Source organism: Heloderma suspectum, chromosome 2, assembly GCF_057233095.1.
Source record: "Heloderma suspectum isolate Gila_16-S chromosome 2, 16-S_ref, whole genome shotgun sequence".
NCBI lineage: Eukaryota > Metazoa > Chordata > Lepidosauria > Squamata > Helodermatidae > Heloderma > Heloderma suspectum.
The window spans coordinates 377,291,619-377,308,146 of NC_139459.1; the positions used below are offsets into that span (position 1 = coordinate 377,291,619).

The window sequence follows — 16,528 nt, forward strand, 5'->3', positions numbered from 1 at the left end:
GCACTGGGGAAAGAATGCAGAGTAGCCTATGCTCCAGGTTAGGCAGTTGTCCCCCGTTTGAAAGAGAATCCTGGGAAGACCCTGAACTTATGGGCTAGGGAGAGATCCACTCTCTTTCCCTTGGGTCCTTGGGACGTGACCGTTGCTTGCGCACCAAATGAGCGCTACGCCTCCTTTCCGCACCCTCTATCTGTCGTCGCTCCCTGCGTCTGCGCCGAGCGTCCAGCAAGCCCCCCTCCAGTGCTCTGTCGCTGCCAGGGTCACTATCTATCCCAGGAATTCTGGCAGGAGGAATCTCTGCCAGCTGCTGTGCCTGTGAGAGATGAGCACGCTCCTCTCCCACGGATTGCTGTTCCTCCTCAGAATCAGAACTGCTCTGGGGTTCTATCGGCTCAGTTTCCACCCTGACAGGTGCAAAGAGAGGATCTGTGCTTGAGGTCCAGGCTTTTGCAGCTGAAGACCTGTGCACATAAAAATAAATATTGTGCTTCCTAGCTATGATTACCTGAGAAAAGTCTAATACTTGGCATTTCGTAGTAGTATATCCATTCCAGCTGCTCAGTCTCACTTGTGTTGTGTTCATTAACTTAGAAATGTATTCTATAAAGCAATATATTTCTAAAAGTGGGGGGAAATTCCATGGAACAGCATCATCGTGGGGAAAAGTTCCATCCCACATCAGTGGATGGATGTAAAAAAATCTATGTAAATCTAGTGTTTACTCCCCCGCCCCAATCACTGTTAGGACTGCAGTGCCCTTGGGGCAGAGCCTTGACAGTGTGCATCACAATTTGCAGTGGTCTTCAAAGGGAAATGAGATGTGGCTCCAATAGGGATGGGTTCCCCCCCCCGCCAGCCAGTTCCTCCGCCTTCATCCAAGAGTCCCTTCCTAGCATTAATGCCTGGCCTGAGATATTTGCCCCACCTGTCTTCTTTTATTCCGTCCCTTGTTTCCTGTCCTCTTCATTTCCCCCAAAGACAATCTTATCCCACTCTTTCTTATCCCACCCTTTTTTCCTCCCCTCAACTTCAGATGCCACTTGCCTTTCCCACCTCCTCACCTCTCTTGTCCCCTCTCCTCTTTGGCTTCCTGAGGACACACTGGTACAGATTTCCCCCTCGTGCCTGAGGGCTTTCCCTGCCCTCCTCATATCTTGGACCTCCTCCATGGGGGCTGCAGATCTTTAGAGGTCTGCAGTTTGGAGGGATATTTTCAGTTGCAGTCCCTCAACTGTGCTTCCTCTCTGTATCCTTTCTAGGCTCCGCCTCCTCGCACTCCCTGCGCTATTTCTACACGGGGGTGTCGGAGCCCGGCCAGGGGCTGCCCCAGTTCATCACCGTGGGCTACGTGGATGATCAACCCATCAGCCGCTATGACAGCGACACCAGGAGGGCTGTGCCTCAAGCACCCTGGATGGAGAAGGCGGGGAAGGAGGATCCCCAGTACTGGGACGGGGAGACCCAGAAGTTGCGTGGCACGGAGCCGGTGTTCAGAGGGAATCTGGCAACCGCAAGCAGTCGTTATAACCAGACTGGAGGTGAGTGGAGGGGTGAAGATCCCCCCCCCGATTTGTCCTGCCAGGGGCAAGAACTGGGGAGAGGTGACTGCTGGGAGGGAGGGAGGGAGGGAGGGAGAGGGATTCCAGACAGGAGAGAACTCCCCATCAGTTTGACTGTACCAGAGGGTGAGGGGGAATTAAGTGGGGCAGACACATCTCCTGTCACCCCCTAAGGGAAAGATGGAGAGAAGGATGTTGATGGGTACTGGGGTGGCTAGGGGGATGCTGAATAAACACTCTGGTCAAGTGAAAAGAAAAGTGTAACATCAGAGCCTGGACAGCTTGCCTGCAGTATGTGGGGATGGGCAAAAGTCCATGCTGGTATCAGGATAGTAAATGCGTCTGTAGAGAAGCAGGGGTGGGGCAAGGCGTGGGGGAGGGGAGCAGTCACAGCAGAAACAACCCCCCCCCACCCCCCCGCTCCTTGACGGAGATATTTTTGTCTCAGGCCTAGGGCACCAAACCCTTTCACTCTGTGCACATCAAGCAACGGCTTAATATCACTGTCACTATACACTCCCCCTATACACACACATACACTCACACCTCTTTCCCACTCCACTCGCTCTCAGGCCCATAGCTGCCACCGTTTGCGTCCCTGTAGTCAGCTGTGATAGGCTACGTAAATCTTTACGTAGCCTATCACGTCTGACTTTAAAAAAACAACAACGCATGTACGCAAATGGTGGCGGCTACAGCAGCCGCCATTTGCGTTCCTTATTTTGGGCCGTCTTAGTCTACATAAATATTTACGTAGACTAAGACAGCAAAAATAAGGGGAACGCAAATAGCGTAGTGGACGGCCCAAAATAAGGATTATATTATATAAGACTACGACGGACCAAAATAAGGAACGCAAATGGCAGTGGCCGTAGCCGCCGCCATTTGCATACGCGCGTTTGTTTTTTTTAAAGTCAGACATGATAGGCTACGTAAAGATTTATGTAGCCTATCACGTCGTTTTTTTTTTAACCTAGCCATGATAGGCTACGTACATTTTTACGTAGCCTATCACGTCTTTTTTTTTAACACTGGAAATGGCGGCGGCAGTCGCCGCCTGGAAGATCCACCCCAGGTAAGTCTCGTCCCGGGGGGGGATCTGCGGGGGCGTGGGGGGGTGGCAGGCCGTTCCGCCACAGAGTTCGGGGGGCCGAATGCACTGGCATTCGGCCTCACCGAGATCCGTGGCGGAATTCTCTGACATCCCTATTTCAGAGTCACGGTGATACAGGCCAATTCCATGAATTAGAAAGAAGGAAGAAGGAGCAGATAGCAAGCTTTTAGAAAGGAATGTAGTAAGAAGCAATCTCTGTTGATAGTACGAAAGCTTGTTTAGGTGAATGAAAGAGTAATAATATATAAAACAGTATTATGAAAAGCAATTCAAAGAGTTAGGGTATATAACATTTTGAGTCCAGTCTTTCTGTACACATAACCGTAATGTGTCACACACACCTCCAACACACACACTGCCAAGCAAGCGTCAGAGGGTAAGGAAATGCTTTGTAGATGAGGTCAAACTTCCCTGATTTGAGAGGGCAGACAGTGACATATCTGGCCTTTTACTGACAGAGGTGTACCAAAAATGTGCTGCTAGTAGGATTTCTTCCCAGTTGCGCAGTAAAGTCCACTTGCTTCAACCTTCCGGTATTATGAAGGATCAAGGCAAAGGCAAGGAGATGACTGACAAGCCCTTGGCTCCCCTTTTAAAGACGAGTTTTAAATAAAAGTGAATGTCACGGCTGCGTTCACACAGATCAGTGAACCAGGCTTTTGGAGAATACTGGCTTATCATGAAGGAGCTACGTGCTGCTGCTCCCTCACTCTAGCTGCCAAAGAGGCCAGAATGTGTAAACCAAGAACAAACCCTGGTTTGCAATTGTGGCTTGTAAAGGGAGTGACAAGCCAGGATCCCCAATTGAGATAATGCATGAAACAAGCCCTATCTGGTTGGTTTAGTGGCTGCGCTAGTGGACAGGAGCAAAGTGGGAGTAAACAGGCTGCTTGTTCACAATAAGCCAGGATTCTCTGGAATCCTGCTGAACATTCTGTGCAGGCACAGCCAGTACACAAAACAGCATAATGATATTAGAATCATAGAATAGTAGGGCTGGAAGGGGCGTACAAGACCATTGAGTCCAAACCCCTTCTCAATGCAGGAACCCAAGTCAAAGCATCCCCGACAGGTGGCTGTCGAGCCTCATCCTGAATGCCTCCAGTGTGGGGCCCACCACCTCCCTAGGTCATTAGTTCCATTGTCCTATTGCTCTAACAGTCAGGAAGTTTCTCCTGATGTTCAGCCAGAATCTGGCTTCCTGTCACTTGAGCCCATTATTCCGTGTCCTGCACTCTGAGATGATTGAGAAGAGATGCTGGCCTTCCTCTCTGTGACAACATTTCAAGGACTTGAGGAGCGCTATCGTATCCCCCTCAGTCTTCTCAAGGCTAAACATGCCCAGTTATTTCAGTCTCTCTTCACAGGGCTTTGTTTCCAGTCCCCTGATCATCTTTGTTGCCCTCCTCTGAACCCTCTCCAGTTTGTCTGCATCCTTCTTCAAGTGCAGTGCCCAGAACTGGACACAGTACTCCAGATGAGGCCTAACCAGTGCTGAGTAGAAGGGAACTAGTACTTCGTGGGATTTGGAAGCTATGCTTCTATTAATGCAGCCCAAAATGGCATTTGCTTTTTTTGCAGCCACATCACATTGTTGGCTCATATTCAGCTTGTGATCGACAACAATTCCAAGATCCTTCACACTTGTAGTGTTGTTGAGCCACGTATCCCCCATCTTGTAACTGTGCATTTGGTTTCTTTTTCCTAGGTGCAGAACGTGGCATTTATCTTCTATATATATAAAAGTCAAAAATTGTGTGTGGGTTTGTGGCTGGCTGCGGGGCTGTCTGTAACGCAGGCAATAAGGGGGAGCTGGCCTGGGTGTAATCACACTGTGGGGCCCCACTGAGCCTGCCATTTGGGCCCTGCAGTTGCTGCCCCGTTCACATTCTCACTTGCCAGAGTGTATGACAGGAGTCACTGGGTCACATGATTACTTGCTTATACTTTCCCTCACTAACAAGTACCCCCTCTCAATCGTGGTACAGGCCAGGTTTCTGATTTCAGCTAGGAGTCATCCTATTGGCCATCTTTCATTCTATTGGTCTCTCTCCCAGTCACTCTGACTTCCTTCACCTTGCATTGGCTGGCTGCCATTTGTACCTCCCCCCCCATTCACTCGTGGTGTCTTTTCTGACTGTGCATTGCTTTTAGTTTCTCTCCCCTCTTCCTGCAATATCCAGCGAGCAAGCAAGTTAGTGTTAAATATCTTTACCCCTTTCGATGCCAGATGTATCTGTTAGTAGTGTGTGATTAACACTAATGTGAAATATAGTGCGGTGTGTGCTCGCCTGTCTGAGGGGCTGGGATGACACACTGGAGTGGAGACTTAGGGCTTTATTCTCCATGTTTCTCCCATGGGCAGTTATATGTTGCGTGTTCTAGAGTGGGTTCACCGAATCAGTTGTATATCCTTGCTCCAACTGGAAAAACAACAAATGTTTAAGCCTTACAGTGAACTTCTACTTTCTTAATATTTACCTTTAGGTCCATAGTTGTTGGCGCCGTCGCCATCATGTGGCCCATCATACTGCTAAGGAATCTCCATGTTCTTCCCACGTACAGTTATACCTTCCAGAATTAGTTTGTAACAATAAGCGAAAATTGCGTTGTGTGCTCTTTATAAGAATTTTTTTAAAAAAATAATAAATAAACAAAAAATCTCCTCAATTTTCCTTTTCACCTTTCTTATGGAGCCTTTCCGAGAAGCATAAACCTACCTTAAAGGGGCTTGCGTAACTCAGTGAAGCCAGAAGCTATGCCATGCAGGGCTACCCAAGACGGACAGGTCATGGTAGAGAGTTCTGACAAAATGTGGTCCACTGGAGAAGGAAATGGCAACCCACTCCAGTATTCTTGCCAAGAAAACCCCATGGAACGTATCACAAGGCTAAAAGAGGATGACGCCGGAAGTTGAGCCCCTCAGGTCGGAAGGTGTCCAATATACTACTGGGGAAGAGCAGCGGGGATTTACGAGTAGCGCCAGAAAGAGTGAAGCGGCTGGGCCAAAGCCGAAAGGACACTCAGCTGTGGATGTGTCTGGTGGTGAAAAGCAAATCCGATGCTGTAAAGAACAATATTGTTTAGGAACCTGGAATGTCAGATCAATGAATCAAGGTAAGCTGGAGGTGGTCAAACATGAGATGGCAAGATTGAACATCGACATCTTGGGAATCAGCGAACTAAAACGGACAGGCATGGGCGAATTTAATTCAGGTGACCATTATATCTACTATTGTGGGCAAGAATCCCTTAGAAGAAATGGAGACGCATTCATAGTCAACAAAAGGGTGGGAAAAGCAGTACTGGGGTACAATCTCAAAAACGACAGAATGATCTCAGTACGAATCCAAGGCAAACCATTCAACATCACAGTAATTCAAGTCTATGCCCCAACCACTGATGCCGAAGAAGCTGAGGTTGATCGGTTCTATGAAGACCTACAACACCTGGAACTAACACCAAAAAAAGATGTCCTCTTCATCATAGGGGATTGGAATGCCAAAGTAGGAAGTCAAGAAATCCCCGGGATAACAGGCAGACATGGCCTTGGTGTACAAAATGAAGCAGGACAAAAGCTAATAGAGTTTTGCCAAGAGAACACGCTGATCATAGCAAACACTCTTTTCCAACAGCACAAGAGATGACTCTACACATGGACAACACCAGATGGTCAATATCGAAATCAGATTGATTATGTCCTTTGCAGCCAAAGATGGAGAAGCTCTATACAGTCAGTCAAAACAAGACCTGGAGCTGACTGTGGCTCAGATCATGAGCTTCTTGTTGCAAAATTTCAGCTTAAATTGAAGAACGTAGGGAAAACCACTAAATCATTCAGGTATGACCTAAATCATATCCCTGATGAATATACAGTGGAGGTGAGGAATAGATTTCAGGGATTAGACCTGATCGACAGAGTGCCTGAGGAACTATGGACGGAGGTCCATAACATTGTTCAGGAGGCAGCAACGAAATCCATCCCAAAGAAAAAGAAATGCAAGAAAGCCAAGTGGCTGTCTGATGAGGCTTTACAAGTAGCTGAGGAAAGAAGGGAAGCGAAAAGCAAGGGAGAAAGGGGAAGATATATCCAACAGAATGCAGAGTTCCAGAGAATAGCAAGGAGAGACAAGAAGGCCTTCTTAAATGAACAATGCAAAGAAATCGAGGAAAACAACAGAATGGGAAAGACTAGAGATCTATTCAAGAAAATTGGAGATCTCAAGGGAACGTTTTGTGCAAAGACGGGCATGATAAAGGACCAAGAAGGCAGGGACCTCACAGAAGCAGATGAGATTAAGAAGAGGTGGAAAGAATACACAGAAGAACCATACAGGAAAGATCTTAATGTCCCTGATAGCCATGATAGTGTAGTCACTGAACGTGAGCCGGACATCCTAGAGAGTGAAGTCAAGTGGGCCTTAGGAAGCATTAGTAACAATAAAGCTAGCGGAGATGACAGTATTCCAGCCGAGCTATTTAAAATCCTAAAAGATGATGCTGTTCAAGTGCTGCATTCAATATGCCAACAAATCTGGAACACTCAACAGTGGCCACAAGACTGGAAAAGGTCAGTTTACATTCCAATTCCAAAGAAGGGCAACGCCAAAGAGTGTTCAAACTACCGCACCATTGCGCTCATTTCACATGCCAGCAAGGTGATGCTCAAAATCCTACAAGCTAGGCTTCAGCAGTATGCGAACCGAGAACTACCGGAAGTACAAGCTGGGTTTCGAAGAGGCAGAGGAACTAGAGATCAAATCGCCAACATTCGCTGCATCATGGAGAAAGCAAGAGAATTCCAGAAAAACGTCTATTTCTGCTTCATTGACTACGCTAAAGCCTTTGATTGTGTGGATCACAACAAACTGTGGCAAATTCTTAAAGCGATGAGAGTACCAAACCACCTTACCTGTCTCCTGAGAAACCTGTACGAGGGTCAAGAGGCAACTGTAAGAACCAGACATGGAACAACCAAGTGGTTCAAAATTGGGAAAGGAGTACGACAAGGCTGCATATTGTTACCCTGCTTATTTAACTGATATGCAGAGTACATCATGAGAAACGCCGGGTTGGATGAATCACAGGTCGGAATTAAGATTGCTGGGAAAATTATCAACACCCTCCGATATGCAGACGATACCACCCTAATGGCAGAAAGCGAAGAGGATCTCAAGAGCCTCTTGTTGAGGGTGAAAGAGGAGAGTGCAAAAGCTGGTTTGAAATTCAACATTAAAAAAACGAAGATCATGGCATCTGGCCCCATCACTTCCTGGCATATAGAAGGGGAAGAAATGGAAGCAGTGACAGATTTTACTTTCTTGGGCTCCAAGATCACCGCAGACGGTGACTGTAGCCATGAAATTAAAAGACGCTCGCTCCTTGGGAGGAAAGCTATGGCACACCTAGACAGCATAGTAAGAAGCAGAGACATTACCTTGCCGACAAAGGTCCATCTAATCGGCTTTCGATACCATCGACCATGGTATCCTTCTGGATAGGTTGTCTGGGTTGGGAGTTGGAGGCACTGCACTACAGTGGTTCCGCTCCTACTTGGATGGCTGATTCCAGAAGGTGGTGCTGGGGGATTATTGCTCTGTGCCATGGCAATTGTGCCATGGGGTTCCACAGGGCTCTATTTTATCCCCCATGCTGTTTAACATCTACATGAAACCGCTGGGGGAGGTTATCCGGAGGTGTGGGCTGGGGTGCCATCAATATGCGGATGACACCCAGCTCTACCTCTCTTTCTCATCAAAACCAGGTGAGGCAGTGGCTGTTCTGAACCATGGGCACGGTAATGGACTGGATGAGGGCTAATAAACTGAAACTCAATCCAGACAAGACGGAGGTACTGTTAGTGGGTGGTTCGTCTGCCCGGCTAGGTGATATTCAACCTGTTCTGGAGGGGGTTGCACTCCCCGTAAAGGATCAGGTTCGTAGTTTGGGGGTGCTCTTGGATCCAGAACTGTCACTTGAGGCACAGGTGAACTCAGTGGCACGGAGCACTTTTTATCAGCTTAGGCTGGTATACCAACTATGCCCTTATCTGGACAGAGATAGCCTAGCTACAGTTATCCATGCTCTGATAACTTCTCGTCTGGATTACTGCAATGCGTTATACGTGGGGCTGCCTTTGAAAACGGTCCGGAAACTTCAGCTGGTCCAAAATAGGGCAGCAAGATTGTTAACAGGGACTGGCCTGCGAGCTCATATTACGCCAGTACTTTTCCAGCTGCACTGGCTGCCAGTCCATTTCCGGGCCCGATTCAAAGTGCTGGTGTTAACATTCAAAGCCCTTAACGGCTTGGGGCCAGGTTACCTGAAGGATTGCCTCCTCCCATATGTGCCTGCCTGGACCTTAAGATCATCATCAGCGGCCCTTCTCCGTGAGCCTCTGCCAAAGGAAGTGAGGCGGGTGGCTACTAGGAGGAGGGCTTTTTCTGTTGTGGCACCCCGGCTCTGGAATGAGCTCCCTAGTGAGGTTCGCCTGGCGCCTACATTGTACTCCTTTCGGCGCCAGGTGAAGACCTTTTTATTTTCCCAGGCATTTTAGCTTTCTAAATTTTTATCTTTGCTGTTTTAAATCTGTATTTTAAATTCCTGTACTACTGCTAGGTTTTATTGTGGTTGTATTGTTATATTGTGGTTTTAATGTTCTATATATTTTAAATTGTTTTATTGTGTGTTGTTTGGTTTTAATTTCTGTGAACCGCCCAGAGAGCTTCGGCTATTGGGCGGCATAGAAATAAATAAATAAATAAATAATCAAAGCTATGGTTTTCCCAGTAGTAATGTATGGCTGTGAGAGCTGGAGTATAAGGAAGGCTGAGCGCCGAAGAATTGATACTTTAGAACTGTGGTGCTGGAGAAGACTCTTACGAGTCTCCTGGACTGCAAGGAGGTCAAATCAGTCCATCCTAAAGGAAATCAACCCTGAGTGCTCATTGGAAGGACAGATACTGAAGCTGAAGCTCAAATATTTTGGCCACCTAATGCGAAGAGAAAAGTCACTGGAAAACACCCTGATGCTGGGAAAGGCTGAAGGCAAAAGTAGAAGGGGACAGCAGAGGATGAAATGGCTAGATAGCATCACCGATGCAATGAATATGAACTTGAGCACACTCCGGGAGAGAGCGCAGGACAGGAAGGCCTGGCGTGCTGTGGTCCATGGGGTCACGAAGAGTCGGACACGACTGAACGACTGAACAACAACAACAACAAATAGTGCCTATGAAAAAATTGCATCCCGGGCAACGCCGGGTATATCAGCTAGTTCCTATTAAATATCACTCTGTTGTTTTCTGCCCAGTCTATCAAGATCACTTTGAATTTTGTTTCTGTCTTCCAAAGGATTAGCTATCCCACCCAATTTTGTGTCATCTGCAAATTTGATCAGCATTCCCTGCACCTCCTTCTCCAAGTCATTAATAAAGATGTTGACGATCACTGGGCCCAGGATGAGCCCTGCGGCGCCCTGCTCGTTACCTCTCCCCAGTTTGAGAAGGTCCCATAGATAAGCACCCTTTGAGCCCGATTCTGTAGGCAACGGTGGATCCACCTGATGGTTGTTTCATCTAGCCCACTTTGGGCTAGTTTGGCCATCAGAATATCATGGGGCACTTTGTCGAAAGCTTTGCTGAACTCGAGGTATATGATGTCCACAGCATTCCCACAGTCCACAAGGGAGGTTACTTAATCCAAAAATGAGATCAGAATCGTCTGGCAGGATTTGTTCATGTTGGCTTCGAGTCATCACTGTATTGTTATCAATGTGCTTACAGACGGATTGCTTTATCATCTGCTCCAGAATTTTCCCAGGGATGGATGTCAGACTGACTGGTCTGTAGTTCCCAGGTTCCTCCTTTCTACCCTTTCTGAAGATAGGGAAAACATTAGCCCTCCTCCAGTCATCTGGCACTTCACCCGTCCTCCATGATTTCTGAAAGAGAATAGACAGCGGTTCTGAGAGTTCTTCTGCCAGTTCCTTTATTACTCTAGGATGCAGTTCATCTGGCCGTGGAGATTTGAACTCATTCAAAGCAATGAGGTGTTCCTTGACCATATGCCTATCGATCTCAACCTGCAATCCTGCCCCTTCAGCCTGTAATACACCTTTGCCAGGGGGGTCATAGACCCTCTTTTGGGAGAAGACTGATCCAAAGTAGGAATTGAGCACTTCTGCCTTTTCTTTGGCATCTGTTATCATGTTGTACATGTCGGGTTAATAAAACGTAGAAAACTCGCCAGAATAATAATCCATCGTATGAGTAACTCAATTAACAAATAAGTATGGTGTAGTGGCTAGAGTGCTGGACTGGGAGTCGGGAGATCCGGTTCTAGTCCCCACTTGGCCATGGAAGCTCACTGGGTGATTTGGGGGCTAGTCACAGACTCTCAGCCCAACCTACCTCACAGGGTTGTTGTTGTGAGGATAAAATGGAGAAGATTAGGATTAAGTACACCGCCTTGGGTTCCTTAAGGAGGAAAAAAGGCAGGATATAAATGTAACAAATAAATAATAAATAATATAAATGTAACTAAATAAATGTCTGCAAAAAATGCCAGTAATTCTTAAAAGGTGACCCTTTCTTTTCAAAATAGCGTCTCATTTGTTTCCTTTCCTCCTCCAGCTCCACCTTCTGTCCACCTTCTTGCTTCACCCCCTTTTCCTTTGTCTATCCCTGTCTCTGCTGTGCTGCTCCTTTCCCAGTCTCCCCTTCTGGCTCCCCCCTTTTTTCCCTCTTTCCCACAGCGCCGCTGATAGTTGCCAAGGGCTAACAAGGACCACTGCTAAGGGCAACCGAGGGCTTCCAGAAGGCTGCTTAGCCTCGGTAGCTGTCAGAGGAGCTGTCAGCAGGAGGGGCAAAGGGGGTGGGGGCAGTGCGCAGAGGCTGAGAATAGAGTGGCACAGCAAGGGGGGGCGTTGTTATTCCCTCCGCCGGGTGCATGGCGGAGCGTGGGGAGGAGGCGTGGCCTGGGGGAGTGTCACTGGCTTGATTCTGAGGCCTCGCAGGCTGGATGAGACAGAATGGGGGCCAAGATACACCCGGGTCTTACTCCATTATGAGTGGGTATTAAGCCTGTTAAATGGCTGACTCGGCTGCATCTGACCTTCAAATGAGTATTTCCACAGAGGCTCTGCATAAGCAGCCTCCTGTCAGTGTTTGTAGCCTCAAACTTTTCCCATAACTTGTTTCTATGGATTAAGCCAAAGGCAGATTTAAAATGGATAAATGCAGCGTGCAGCCCCTCTTTAGTTATTGATGCATACTTTTTGGCAATATGCTGAAGGACTAATCCTTGGTCGAATGTAGATCGCCCTGCTCTGAATCCTGCTTGCTCATCTTCAAAGAATTTTTTTGTTCTAGCCAGTCTAACAGTTTCTCTTGTAGATGGGAGGCATAAAATTTGCTGATTATACTCAGTAAACTAATCGGTCTATAATTTGCTGGATCGGATCTTTCGCCTTTTTTAAGGATTGGGATAATTATAGCTAGGCCCCAGTCCTGTGGGATGTATGTTGTATCATCAATGCATGTAAACAGAGTTGCTAATACAGGAGCCCACCAATATATATTGGCTTTATTAATTCAGGAGGAATGTTAGCGCACCTGGGTGCTTTGCCCGGTTTTAATTTAGAAATAAGATGTCGCATTTCTTGAGAAGTAACCTGGGGCCATTGTGGTAAGTTATTTATGTTGATCTTAGGTGATTATTGATAGTTTTGTCTGGGTGCAAAAATAGCACTGAAATATACTCCCAAGAGTTTGAAGAGATGAAATAGTCCGTATCTACTGTTGCTTTTGGCCAGGCACTCGAAACTGCTTGCCAAAAAGTTGCAGTCTTTCTCTCTTGCTGCATTTATCAGAATTTGCCATGTAATTTTCATAACCTGCCTCTTTTTTGTTTTGATTAAGGCTTTATAAGATCTTTTCATTATAAACAATTCAGGAGTAATGTTGACAAATTTTGCTCTCTGTACAGCTGAATTTTTTCCAGTAGGAATATTTTCATTGCAATATTTTCATGGTCAAACCAGTATTTAGATTTGTTTTGTATACAATTTTAATGGAAAATTTCATTTTAGATGGTTTTGCAGAAGCAAAATTGTGTCCTGAAACAAGGAAAAAACTGTTGATGGAATATCTGCAGTGAACAGCGCTGCTCGGCACTGAAGGTTACATTCAGAGTACAGTATCTCTGTAATATTTTGGCTTAATGTATTTGTCCATTTTACTAGCGTAAATCTCTTCTCATCCTCTAAGTTTAACATCCATATACAATCTATATGGGCATCCTGAGTGTCAAGTTTTAGAGTCAAAATTAGAGGTAGATGGTCGCTCTCAAGGCATTTACTCACGCTGCAACTGGATATAGTATTTAGTAAGTCATATGAAGTAATGAAGTGATCAATTGTGGAGGCTCCCACTCCCGAAAGGAATGTAAATTCGCCATTTCTATCACCTTCAATACTCCCATTTAAAACGACCAAATCAAATCTGTTTACCAGTTGCATTCAGTAGAGGCCAGCATGGTTGCAGCCCTTGTCTTTTGACTGCCTAATTGGTATAACATGGGCCTGCTCTTGTTCAGGTGGATTTTTGTGAAAATGAGAGTACAGTATGGAGTCTGTTTGTCCTATTCTAGCATTAAAATCTCCTGCCATGATAATACAGAATACAGAGTTGTTAATTCAGAGATGTACTAATTTTAACCAATTATTCTTAATCTGTTGTTTACGGCGCAGGGGGGGAAGATATACATTGATTATCAGTAAGCTGATTGACTTAAAATTAATAACCAGGGCAGTCGCTAGCTGTAATAATGAGGCAGGTCTAACAATATTTGCTCTAATACTAGTCGAAACACAGCACACCCCCAAAGGCTAATTTCTGCATCTAAAGAATACGCAGAAAAGCCGTTCATAACCAGACTTCCTCTGGCCCAGGTCTCTTGTAACAGTACGATAACATGCTTATTTAAGAAACCTTGCAAAGTAGGCTCCTCAGCTTTATATTGCCAACCTGCTATATTCCATGACAAAAGCATCAGTATTTGTTTTTGTTGCCATGAATTTTGATGATACATTTTTTGTCATGTCCTGATGGGTAAAGACTCTGCACCCATTGAAGATCTCGAATGATTCTGAACCACTTTCTCATCTTGTGTAGCTTTATTTTGAGTCACATGGTCCATTATTTGGCCATACCACTCATCTGCATTATACATTGTGCGGTCTAAATCTCTCTGCTGCTTAGAGTATTTTTGAAGATCCTTATCATCAGTTCCCACTGGTTCTTCCAGATATATGATTTTTTCTACATCAGGGCTTGGTCTATTGACATTTGAAATTACCTTGGTTGTTTGCTTTATTTGACAATCAGCAGAGACAGTTTGTTTCACTGGCAAGCCTATTTCATTTTCCTTTAAGTGTCTCATAGCAAGCCAAGAGATGGGCTCTTTTCCTTTACAGTATCAGTTTTTGTCCGATAGGTTACAGTGCTCCTAATCTGCCTGTCGTTTAATAATGGGTGGAATTCTGCTATAGTTGTTACCTTTTCTTTTCTTTTTTTACCACATCTGTGCTCCATAGATGTCTCTAAGTCATCTTGCCTTTCCTATTTTGGACATTCTATGTGTTTAGATGAGATGGAAACATCCAACTCATGCAAATCTTTTATTTTAGGCAAGCTCTCAGCTCTCCTCGTTGGAATACTTGCCAGGTGTTACTTTAAAAGGTCTAGTCTTAGCATTATTTCATCTTGTGCCTGAGAAAGTAATGCACAAAAGGACTTCACTAGAATCATAGAATAGTAGGGTTGGAAGGGGCCTACAAGGCCATCGTCGTTTTGTCTACAAAAGCAGACAAAGTCCTGCTCAGTGCAGGAATCCAGATCAGAGCATCCCCAACAGATGGCTGTCCAGCCTCGTCTTGAAGGCCTCCAGTGTGGGAGAGCCCACCACCTCCCTAGGTCATTGGTTCCATTGTTGTATTGCTCTCACAGACAGAAAGTTTCTCCTGATGTTCAGCCGGAATCTGCATTCTGTCACTTGAGCCCATGATTCCATGTCCTGCACTCTGGGATGATGGAGAAGAGATCCTGGCTTTCCTCTCTGTGACAACCTTTCAAGTACTTGAAGAGCGCTATCATATCTCCCCCCAGTCTTCTTTTCTCAAGGCTAAACATGCCCAATTCTTTCACTAACATGTTTTCTTTCTTTATACATTATATCTTTTCATTTGGGGGAAGTTTCTTTAATTCATCCTCGCTTGTTTCAACATTTTGACTATGGTTAGATGTTTCATTTAGAGAATCAAGGTCAATAATTTCTTGAATAATTATTCTGCATTGTTGTTGTGCTTTTTAACTTTGTTTTACTTTCAGTCACCAATGCCTGAGGTGGCGCCGTATTCTCAAAGAATCTTGAGACTGTAATTCCACATTCAGATAGAATGTCTCTAGAGGTATAGACCATGCTAGCTAGATTTCGGTCAACAAAGTTCGCCATGGCATGAGCACGGATATGGTTATAAAAAATATACTCCACATATTTTATGTCCGCTATAGTAAGCAGCCCTGACTTATTGCACTAAGAATCTTTAGCAAATGTTGTTTTCATTCATGCTGTCAAGGGCTCCTTGGAGGCCTCTCCCAGTCTAATCCAGTGGCCAAGTCCTGACACAGACAAAGGGATTCTTTTCAAAGCTTTATTCCTCTTTTACAACTTATCAACTCTACTGTTAGCAACTAGCTATGAGCAGCAGAGTTCCTATGCCCTAAGCTGGAACAGTTGGTCCCCGTTTGAAGGAGAATCACTGGCAGACCCTGAACTTATGGGCTAGGGAGAGTCCCTCCCCTTTTCCCTTGGATCCTTTGGGCGCAGCCGTTGTTTGCGTGCCAACCGGGCACTACGCCTCCTTTCCGCGCCCTCCATTTGGCACCGCTCCCTGCGTTGGCGTCGCGCATCCAGCAAGTCTTCTTTCCGCATTCTCTCACTCTCGGGACTGCTATCTATGCCAGGAATGCCGGTGGGAGGAATCTCTGGCAGCTGTTGGCCCTGTGAAGGATGAGTGTGCTCCTCTCCCAGGAGGGACTCCTCTTCCTCAGAATCAGAACTACTCTGGGATTCTATGGGCTCAGTGTCCACCCTGACACATACTGGGTTAATAAGCCCATGGGTTTAGGATAATTATTCATTACCAGCTTTTGAGGATTGAAAATCAGATCCCATTTTTATTAATAATGACCTTCTTTAAGGAAATTACTCCTTCAGATGGAATAATAGTCCAAGGATCATGTATAGCCTCACACTTAGCCTCCAGTGATATTAATAAATTTTGGTGTGTAAGAAAGTCAGTTTTAGTTTGCAGCATGGGTATATGCTGTACCTCAGGATGTTTCTTGCTATTTGTTTTCTCCCTGGTGCTAAAGTTAGCTTTCTGCCTCGGGCTTTCTCCAGTGTTTTGGTCATCTTGGCAATGTAGGAGTATTCATTTTTTATGATTATAGTCTTTTAATTTAGGGTATATTTTTTTACTTTCTTTATATTCTTTGCTTCCTTTTTATAGTTTCTAATCCTTTTCATCACATCCTTTGTCCTACTCGTTTTTCCATGTGGGCTTGGTGGTTTATTTGAGAATTTAGCTTGATCATACTATTCACCAGTACTGTTAAAAGATTATTACTCACAGATAAGAAGGATTTTATATGTTCACTCTCCTTCATCAGCAAATAGATCCAACCCTCGACTGGCAATCGCTCCACACAAGATTTCTCTTCTTGTACACCAACCATGTTCTGATCTGCTTGGCCTTTATCTTGGGCCAATTCTTGTATTTGTCTGAAGATTG

The 16,528-nt window shown here is 45.5% G+C and overlaps 1 protein-coding gene across 3 annotated transcripts in view; it reads left to right on the forward strand.

The window, feature by feature from the left end:
• The window catches only part of LOC146356288 (class I histocompatibility antigen, F10 alpha chain-like), a 68,567-nt gene that overhangs the window by 29,225 nt on the left and 22,814 nt on the right, over window positions 1-16,528 (forward strand). For all 3 annotated transcript variants that reach the window (XM_084831563.1, XM_084831564.1, XM_084831565.1), the window contains exon 5: window positions 1,260-1,538. In XM_084831563.1, coding sequence (XP_084687689.1) covers window positions 1,260-1,538 — 279 coding nt within the window. The remainder of the gene's footprint in view (window positions 1-1,259; window positions 1,539-16,528) is intronic.